The sequence below is a fragment of the Vigna radiata genome, chromosome 4 (genome assembly GCF_000741045.1).
Source record: "Vigna radiata var. radiata cultivar VC1973A chromosome 4, Vradiata_ver6, whole genome shotgun sequence".
Classification (NCBI taxonomy): domain Eukaryota; kingdom Viridiplantae; phylum Streptophyta; class Magnoliopsida; order Fabales; family Fabaceae; genus Vigna; species Vigna radiata.
Genome location: NC_028354.1, coordinates 11,889,748 through 11,900,558, shown reverse-complemented (window position 1 = coordinate 11,900,558; position 10,811 = coordinate 11,889,748). Strand labels below are relative to the sequence as shown.

At 35.8% G+C, this 10,811-nt stretch overlaps 1 protein-coding gene across 1 annotated transcript; it reads right to left on the bottom strand.

Moving 5' to 3' along the window:
- Nucleotides 1-2,979: 2,979 nt before the first annotated feature.
- On the bottom strand, nt 2,980-7,239 carry LOC106759363 (leucine-rich repeat receptor-like protein kinase PXC2). Its single transcript, XM_014642508.2, has 2 exons — nt 4,888-7,239; nt 2,980-4,670 (listed from the first exon to the last, which is right to left on the bottom strand). The coding sequence occupies exons 1-2, from the start codon at nt 6,348-6,350 to the stop codon at nt 3,227-3,229; spliced, it is 2,907 nt and encodes a 968-aa protein (XP_014497994.1). The 5' UTR covers nt 6,351-7,239; the 3' UTR covers nt 2,980-3,226.
- Between the last annotated feature and the right edge of the window lie 3,572 nt (nt 7,240-10,811).

Below are 10,811 nucleotides of genomic sequence, written 5' to 3'. Positions count from 1 at the left end.
ACAATGGTCACATAATTAGTTTTTAAATAACTTGTTTTTTTATTTTATTTTAAAAGTTTTTATTAAATTTATTTTTGTTCACTAAGAAAGGTATTTTGGTCATAAACTCTCGGTATTCAAAAGTAACTTTAAACTTTGACTATTTCAAGTCAAACGCTTTAGGTTGACGTAAGAGGAAAACAAAAAAAAACTCTCAAAACCTAATGTTATTTGGTGACTTCAATGAACAAAAAGGCTAGTTTGAGTTGGTGGGGATAAGGGTCACCAGTTTTTAAAAGAAACCATCAATACAATTTAATTTTTCGCAAAAAGAAAAATATTTCTAGCTTAATAATTTATATACTAACTTTGAATATTTACTCTCAAATTACTTTCTCGCATTCTACGTGACTTCTTTCAAACCAAACATCCCATATTGGAATCTGATCCATTGAATATTGCAGAGCATCATCATAAATGAAAAATATGACACATATCACACTCTTCTTGGGTTCTTTTGTTCTTACGCAAAAGTGATGGACACTAAGTAATTATTGTGGTTCCATAATATGCTGTTCTTGAAGGTCAAGATAGTTTTGTTTAAAATTTGATGCACAAGTTCTATTACACAATTATTATTTGCATAACGATACTTTGAAAATAATTTTTTAATAACATTTTAACATCATTTATACATCATTTATGTGTCATTATCTGATTAGTTTATATTGGTATTTATGATTATTATTATTGATTGTAAAATAATTTTGAACCAATCACAGAATAAAACGTAGATGATGTTAAAATGTTGTGAAGGTATTATTATCCTTATGGACAATGATATTTTAACACCATTTTTTGACACTATTTTGACACTGTACACGTGTCAAAATGTGGTTGGACGATTTCAAATTAAAAAAGCTGAGATAAGGGTATATTTGGAAGAGAAAAATTAAAGCTTTTTTTTTTTAATTTGAAATCGTCCAACCACATTTTGACACGTGTGCAGTGTCAAAATGGTGTCAAAAAATAGTGTTAAAATTTTATTTTCCTATCCTTATTATCTGGCCAGTAGCGGTACTTGAAACGTGTGACAAAAACACATACGTGACCAAAATTCTTATTTGACACTTGTGTCATTAAATTTTAAAATTGTACACTGTGATGGTTCAAAAATTCACTAAAAATAAACTTTACACTGTGTTAAATGATGTTAAATGAATGTTAAAAATTGAAACTAGGTCACAGTATTATTATTGTTATCTAGCCCTCTACATGCTCATTCAGTTCGTGGATTGTGTGTCATTTTGTCTCCACAAAGTAAACCAAAAGGTGCAAGTGCATGGATGCCAACATGCTTTCAAAGTTTATTTTAATGGACCTCTTTCACTTCCTACTCATTTCAAACTTCTTCATCAAACTTCATCTTATAATCATTTCTTTCTTACACCACTTCATGTTACTTTTTCTTTCCTAATAGAACTCCTTAAATACACAAACACACAAAAAAAGCTGTTTTCAAAAAGTTGGAGACTTAACTAAGAAAGGAATTGTCGAAATAAGGAAATGAAGTCACATATTACAAAAACTAAAACATCACCAAGTAGCAAATGATGAACTGTTTGAGAATGTTTTTGCTTGAAGCAAAAAACACAGCATTGTTATAGGTAGGTTAATTGTAATATCATCCAACCATTCATGATCAGTGATGGTATAATGATCTGCAGAGACATCTGCACATTCCTTTTGTTTACTGTTTCACACGTAGACACAATCATCTGTGTACATGGTAGCGTGAACGTAAATCAATGAGCTACATGGAACATAATTTCTGATGATTAAAGTGTGCAATATATATTTTTTAATCTTCTTTCAAGACAGAAACAGTTCACAAGTTGGAACATGGCATGATTGCCATGCACTGCACCAAATGTTGCCATTTGAAAAAGCTAGTGAGTTGGTGGTGCTTTTAAGGACATCCTGTGCCTGTGCTTTGATGATGTCGAACCAACAAAGCCTATTTGATAAGGTTGTGTTGTGTGCCACTTCTCCAACAATCTTTTTTATATAAGCAATGCCATTTTTTTTTTTACTTCATGTCCAAGCTTTAATTATTAAATTTACTACCACCAACAATTACTATCATCAACTGCCACTCTTCTACTAAAGAAGAGAATTAAAAAAACATATTAGAGTTGGGTTTGAAAGTGTGAATAAAGCAAGTGGCTGCTTTTTCTTCGGTGCGTCCAATTATTCTCTCAGGGTTTGCTTCTGTCTGTTCCCCTTTCCTTTTAGTTTATTCTAAATCTCATCTTTGTTTTCATACAGAAAGAGGAAATGGAAAAGCAAGCTATATATATATATATATATATATATATATATATATATATATATATATATATATATATATATATATATACACAACGTTTTCAACCAAAAGATACACGTTGTAACATAACTTTTTTCTTTTTTTTCAAGTGATGATTTTCTCATCTCATATTGCTTCTAATAGTAAAAGACATGGTTTTTAACACCATTTTTAATCCAAAACAGTTTATAATCTTTTTTTTTACATAGCATTTAAGATTATTCTCAACCATAAATAAAGATATTCAATGGATTAGACAAGAATTTTATTTACTGTGGGATCAACAAAAGTTACATTATCACAGACAAAAATGAAAATAATAGTAGTATATGTGTGTGCATAATAGAACAGAAGTTAATAACATCTTCCATTGTGTAGTCTCTATAGACCAAATATTTGTCTTTGGCGTGTTCCATAGTAAAGTCTGTCTAAAGTGCAGCAGAGTTTGGCCTCTGAACTGAGAACCGTGTATTCATGTGAACCATCTTTTCACAGTCATTAAAGTTCAGTGTCATTTAGCTGTGTACCATATACGAGGTGGGGTACTTGATAGCAAGTACCAACATGAATAACGCACAACTTGTCCCAGCATGAGGAAACCATAAAATTGAAAGAGGTAAAAGATCGGAAAATGCAATTCATTCTTTGGAGGGATATATGATATATTATCCTTGTATCAGTCGTCTAACTGGTGAAGAAAAATCCAGTGATACATTAAGAGATGAACAAAATTTAAGAGAGCAAAAAAAGAAAACTTCAACTTGAACAAACAAAAGTTGGTTACTGAATGATATTCTTTGAATGTGTAGAGCTTTTTAACCGGATTGTGCTTCACCAGGTACTGCAATATATGCTGTTTCTCAAAGACTGCAACAAAACTCATTCTAATTCCTGTAGTCCTTCTGAAGGGCATTGGATTAATTCTAGTATGTTGACTACCTCAGCCATATCTGGACGGTTTGATGGCACTTGTGATGCACAGATCAACCCCAATTTTATCACAGGAATTGCTTCCTCTGCAGCAAAGTTACCGAGGAGCCTTCCATCAACACATTGCTCCACATTGCCTTCTTCCAATGCACCCCTAACCATGTCACAGAGAACCACCACATCATCCTCCATGTATTCCACAGGTCTTTTTCCTGTCACCACTTCCAGCACCAGGATCCCAAAACCATATATGTCACACTTCTCAGTGATCTTAACCGTACGGCATGCGAACTCCGGTGCCATGTACCCTAGTGCACTTTGAATTTTGCTGCTCAAAACACAATGGTCTAGCATTGGCAGTAGTTTCACCAAGCCGAAATCTCCAACCTTTGGCTCACCAGAACAATCAATGAGAACATTGGTTGATTTCAGATTGTAGTGGATTATGTTCATTTGATGCAAATGGGCCAACCCTTTTGCCATGCCATGAATAATCTTGAATCTTTGTGGCCATGAGAAGACGTTTTTGCTGTTGTCATCATGCAGAAGTTTATGCAAACTCCCAGTTGAAAGGTACTCATAAATAAGGAGTTGCAAGGATGATGTCCAATAATAACCTTCAAGTGCCACAAGATTGGAGTGCCTGATCTTTCCAAGCTTTTTAATTTCTCTCTCAAAGTCTTCCTGGGACTTGATCAAACTGGAGACTGTAAGCTTCTTGATTGCAACTGCGTGTCCATCGCGAAGAAAAGTTCGATACACAACTCCAAATCCACCACGGCCTATTTCACTTTCCTTATTGAGAAGGTTATGTGCTCCATCAGCAAAATCTGCATCACCAGAAAACATGACAAGTTTGCCATAGTTTGGATCATTTGCAGGCGAACCACTATAGTCCTCTCCCCCAGACAATGCAAATGTAGCAGGCATACGCTCCATTGAGGAACGCACGTGGATATTTAGGACAGTAATAGCCACCACACCAATGGCGATAAAAGCAGCTGCTCCAATAGCAATAAGAGCAGAGATACTTAGTATGATTTTATGCCGACGGGTCTGTGAGGAAATGCTGGAGTTGGAACCTGAAGAATTGGGGTTCAGGACAATAGGTTTAGGATGAACAGATGGACAAGAGTGGTTGACAACGGAACCGCACAGCAATGGGTTATCGGAGACTGATGAGGAAGAGATGGTGTTGAAGAAGCCACCCACAGGTAGTTCACCTTCAAGGTGGTTGTTGGACACATTGAATGAGAAAAGATGAGAAAGATTTGTTAACTCCTTGGGTAAACTTCCAGAGAGTTCATTCCATGACAAATCTACATATTGAAGATTGGTGAGGTTTGCAATGGCTGCAGGGATTGAACCAGTAAGCTTGTTGTGAGAAAGAATCCTGCACAACTCAATGGAAAAGCACAGACAGAAAACAATTAGATAAAACATTGTAGGTATGTTAACTCACAGAACAAGTCAATTTTTCTCAACAATCTTTTACAGAAGCATACACAGACACAAAAAAAAAAGGCCTTCTCAATTTGTAAACACAAATCAGTCAGATTAAGTAATAAAGAACAAAACATTTGTGCAACTACGATGTTAAGAAAACTTACAAAAATGTTAGAGACGAACACTTGTCAATTTGGGCTGGAATTCTCCCACCTAGGAAGTTCTTTTGCAGCCTTAGCTCCCTGAGTGAAATTGCCCCTTCTATTTCAGAAGGAATGCTTCCATTAAGCTTGTTGTCACTTAGGTCAATAATGTACAAAGACTTAAGTTCACCTATACCCACAGGAATAGGACCAGAGATATTGTTAGCAGAGATATTGAAGACTTGTAGGCTACTAAGTCCTCCAATGCCAGATGGAAGCACACCAGAGAATGCATTGAATGACAAATCCAGAACCTCGAGACCATGATAAGATGTAGGTGTAGACTTGAGTGCGGGATAATTGCCCTTGCTGAAGTCATTCCCAGAAAGTGATATGCTTTGCACACCCATCTTAAAAATCCATGAAGGAACATAGCCTGCCAAGTGATTGTGGCTGATGTCAAGAGCCAAAAGCTTGGTGCAGTTCAGCATAGAATCAGGCAGGTTTCCTGTCAACTGATTCCTGGACAAATTCAATCTATGCAAAGAGTCAAGATTTCCTAATGACTTAGGAATCCAACCAGAAAATGAATTGGCAGAAAGATCCAACATGTCTAGATTCTTCAATTCCCCAATCCAGTCAGGAATGACCCCTGTGAATGAATTTCCCTGCAAACTAAGTGATGTGCAAGAAGTGAGTCTCTGCATTGACTGAGGGAGTTCCCCAGAGAGAAAATTACCACTCAAATCAAGTGATTTCAGAAGTAAGCAGCCTCCAATATCCGCAGGAAGCTTTCCTCTAAACCTGTTCCTCTGGAGACTCAACTCCCTCATATCATACAGATTCTGAATGCCTTCAGGAATTTCTCCCTCCAGCATGTTGTCCGACAGATCAAGTGACTGTAGCCCCCTCAAGAACCACACTCCATTAGGCAATTCCCCGTGGAGCTGATTAGAGGAGAAGTTAACAGTTGCCAAATTGGAGCAGGAACTCAAGGACTCGGGAATTTTACCTGTGAGGTTGTTCTTGGCAAATGAAACTGTCCTGAGAGAGCCACATTGTTGGAAAAACCCTTCTGGGATCTCCCCAGAGAGGTTGTTGTCACTGAAGTCCACAGTTTGTAAACTCCCAAGGCCAGGCAGATCAGGGTTTATGGGCCCTGTGAAGTTGTTCCTTGAAAGGGAGAGAATTTGAAGGAACTGCAACCTCAATAAGCCCCTATCAACATGCCCAGAAAGAGAGAACCCGTCAAGAACAAGAGCAGTGACCCTATTGGATGAAGGATCACACTTCACACCTTCCCAATTGCAAGGACTGTTATCGTCCTCATTCCACGAAGAGAGTTTCCTTTTGGGATCTTCCAAACCAGCCTTGAACACGATCAAACCCAACACATCATCATTGAAACCAGTGTCCGCAGAAACCACCAACATAAGCGGAGCAAGAAGAACCAGAAACAACACACACACGCTGAATTGCATCATATTTATAGATTGATGCTATGAAGAGAAATGTTGAAATTTCAACAAAATTCTACCCCTTGACAAAAACAACTCTGTTATCATTAGGTTGCATAACCGGCAAAAAAGGTCGGTAGGTCCTAACAAAGCACAACATATGCACCACCAAACCTCACCTCACCTCACAAACAGAAGGAGAAGTTTCTTCTTAGCACAGCAGCACGGTTGCTTAGAAAACGACACAAAATGGAAACAGAAGTTGCAAGTATCCAAAACTCAACGAATATAAACAAAAAGGAAGGAGTAGAAACAAACAAACGGGGAAAATATATAAATAAATAAATAAAAGGATTAGACAATAAAAGCCATGTGAAGATGAAAAGGAGAAAAACAAATTAAAGCAAAATCAGGAAATTCCCTTTTGGCCTTTTCTTTTTTTTCCTGTTCAGAATTTCAAAATCACTCCCTTCAAGAAGAGCACTCACTTCACACTAACGAATTTAACAAGAAAATAAAAGGGCGAAAAAAAAATGACTTTTTTTTAAGAGGGTGTGAAACGAAATTTGAAAAAGGAGGAAACTTTGATAGTATTTGATTTTGATTCCCAGGGAAAGCGGCGAAAGGGACGCATAGCTATAATAAAGAAGGCCTCGAGGTAAGGGAAGCCATTAATGGAAGAGCGAGAGAGACAGAGGAAGTGAGAATTGCGTTGAAGATCGAAGAATGGAAAGTGTGGGAGAGAGAAAAGTATAAATTAGTGCTTGTGCTGTGAAGTTTGGTTTGTTCTATTCTTAAGTCTTCTATGCCTTCTGGGTAGTGTCAGAGAGAGTAAAGTGAAGCATTTAAAGCTTCTAACGTCAAAGACAGAGAAAGAGAGAGAAAGAGAGTGTTTTTCTACTGTATGTGTCATGTGTTTGTAGCAGAAAAGCTTTATTTATGGTATCTTGCTTCCTGTATTCTTCTTTCTTTAACTATTATTATTTAAATCTAACTCAATTCATTGTATTTGTATAATAATATTAAAAATAAAATGAAATAAGAATTAAAACAATAAATACTATATTAAATAATCCACAATATAAAATTTCTATGGTCGGATAGGACTACGTTGGATGGTCAAACCAATATCCAATGTGATCCAGGTGGCCTTTTCTGGTAACAAATTTGGCCTTTTGTCCAGTTTAAGGTAATTTTTAAATTATTTATTAAAAATATTTATTACTTTCATATGATATATGTCATCGAATAGACTATTGTCTTTATTTTTCATTTATAATCTTTTACCTTTATTTTTTTTTTCTTAAAAGAACTTTTCGATCGTTAACAAATTTAAGAGTTTTTTTTTTTAACTTTCTAAAATTAGCGTAAACTATTCAGCCTTTTCAAGTGGCTGAAACGGCGTATATAATTTATAAATATTATAAATAAGAAAATAAATATTATAGTAATTAATAAGCATAAACCTTGAAAATGAAAATATCATTATCAACCGAAGTTGTACAGCACAACGTCATGTAAACATGACCATTCATAATTTCAAATATATACAATGATTCAAGTTTAATATGAAAGCATGCTTCTCTAATCATGATCAAGAATTTCTTCATTGCAGAAAGAATTATAAAATTTGAGAAAAAATGCATTAGTATCAGATTTCCCACCTATTATTCTTCTGTCACGTTGTATTATGATTACAGTTTGCATTATTTGATTTATTTTATTAATCTGGGAAAAATTATTATAATTGGTGTTGAAAGGTAGTACAGGAATTGAAAATTTGACAGAATATAATAATATAATAAAAGATGGTCCTCCCTCAGTGAAATTGAAAACTTGATCAGAGGTAGATGAAGGCACATTGATGCCTGGTGGAAACAATTAATTGCAGAAGGAGACAAGGATCTGTTTGAAAGAATAAAAAGGAACCAACCAAATGATGTTTTTACTACACACGTTGCTGCAATGACAGTCAAAACTCCCCTTTCTCAATTTCTTCATTCATTTTCAAATAGTTCTCGGCTTTACTAAACTCCAACTTTTTTTCAACGATCCTAATTTTAACATGTTAACTTGCCACGTTTAATTTTGTTTATCAAAATATTTACTTTGTTTGGTTTAAACCTTTAAGGAAAATATTAAAACTAAAATTATGAAATTATTTTTAGGTTTAATATCTCTTTTGATCCCTCGAAAGAGAGGAATTGTTCAAAGGGATCTTACTTTTTTTAAAAAGTTTGAATTGGTCTCAGCTTGTGAAAAATCGGATCAAGTTAATCTTTTTTTGTTACGACATCAAAATTTTAAAGGTGCAGCTGCCTCATTGGTCAAAACTTAATGAGTTGTTCTATTTTTCTCATACATGTCATACTGAGACAATGTAACGTGTCAATTTTGAATTTTAAAAAAACAAATTGTCTGTCACATCAACTTCATCTTCCACCTCTAGAAAAGTTCTAGAAACTTTAGAATCACAAATCGTCGTCGTCAATACCTCAAACCACCGCTAAGGCTACCAGCTTCTTCCTAACAACCAAATCACATTTTTCTCCATTAGTCTCCCCCTTAAAACCTGCAAGAAACCTCATAGACCTAAAGAAACCCAAATTGAACCTCATCCATAGTCACCGAGAACCTGCAAAAACCAAATCGGATGAATGTGGGTGTGGTGCTTGACGAAGGGTTGGCTTCCCCTGATTCCCATTATAGGGCCTTCTACGTTGAGAGAAGCCCCTGGTGGTTGGTCATCAAGGTCGTTGGGGCTCCCAGCCATGGATCCAAGCTTTATGATAACTCTGCAATGGAGAATCTCATCAAGAACATTATAGGTGTAATCAGGAAACCCAACCTCCATCTTCAATCTCGCACAGCCATGGCGGCCATTGATGTCACTACCTTCGAAATCAAACGCGCTTAAGGACCACCTTCTCGCTCTCCATAGCGGCCTTCAGATCAAGCCTCTCGGTGGTCATGCTGCTTTCTGTTGCGATCTCAACGAGGTCCCCCGCTGCGGTGCTTGTGACCTTTCCTCTACCACTGCAATGTCTGGTCCAAGTGGCATCATCTCCTCCTTCGCGATGTCTTTGTGCTCCGCCACATGCGTGACTTTTACAGGGAGGTTATGGGCGATTTCTATATGGGGATTTCCTTTCACTTCGAGGGCTTCGTCATTCTCTTTGTCCATGAGATCACCCCTTATGCTACCAGACACCATAGCCACCTGCCCATCGCAGCTCTACTACCGAGATTCCAGCTCTCAAAGGAACCCAAACGCAGATCACACAAAACCCAAATTCAAAAATCCTAATCCCAAATTGCAAGATTTGGGTTGTTATCCATTACACTGCCATCGTCGGAGATTACACACGGCGCATCACCACTCAGGGCAAGCTCCATTGTCTCTCTGTAACAACTGTCGAACGCGTTCTTCACTTCGCCGAAGATCTCATTAGCCTCCAAGTCCACGTCCTCTCGCACAGCTCCCCCCCCCCCCCCCCACGCAATCACAAAAAGTGGACACCTCATCATGTTTTGTCCAGGAGGACACTTGCAATTTTTTGACACTGTAACAAAAAATGATTAACTTGACCTGATTTTTCACAAGTTAGGACCGCTTCAAAATTTTTAAAAAAGATAGGACCACTTTGAACAATCCTCCTCTTTCAAGGGACCAAAAGAAGTATTAAACCTTAATTTTATTTAGATTAGTAATATCATAAGTTTCAATTTAAATATATCAACTACACTTATAAGACACTTTATAAATATAAATATATAAATTTCATTCTTTATTTTTTTAATAAGCCAAAATCTTAAATTATATATATATATATATATATATATATATATATATATATATAGTTTGCATGAACAAAATGGGATAAATTACTTATATATTTAGGTTTTTGTAAAAAAAAGTTGATGTAGCTTAAAAGTATTTGGATTAATGAAAGACAATTATACTTGGTAAAAGGTTTTATGAATTTGTTTTAGAAGACATGCAAAAGGTTTTGACGATTGAAACTTGGAATTTATTTCATAACATTTGTCACTGTTTTTTCTTGGACAAAATATTTTGTCCTGATTTTCATGAAACTCACGAAAAACTCAATGTCGGGTTTGCATTCATGACATTCCTTTAGAATATTGACAGTCGAAAGCAATTTTCTCGATAGCACGCATAATTGATACACCTTTATCTTAAGATGATTATATCAATAATTAGTCTCGAGATTTATTTGCATATGTCTTAGTTGATGTTGATTTGTTATGTCATTTTCCTAATCAAATTTTGATGAAAATACCAGGATTTGTGTTTATTGTTGATGTGAAGTACAACAAATTTTCCTATTTTGTTCAAATTGTAAAATGATTGGACATGATCTATCTAATTGTAGACTGCTACAACATATGTCAATGTTATTTCTGACGAAGAGAAAAGAGTTTGTGCAAAAATACAACAATATTATTGTCTAAAGGTGATTGATA

Coding starts and splice junctions, on each gene's coding strand:
- LOC106759363 (XM_014642508.2), bottom strand. CDS start 6,350: ATGATGCAATTCAGCGTGTGTGTGTTGTTTCTGGTTCTTCTTGCTCCG. Junction 4,671..4,887: donor TGTTCGTCTCTAACATTTTT/GTAAGTTTTCTT, acceptor TGAGTTGTGCAG/GATTCTTTCTCACAACAAGC.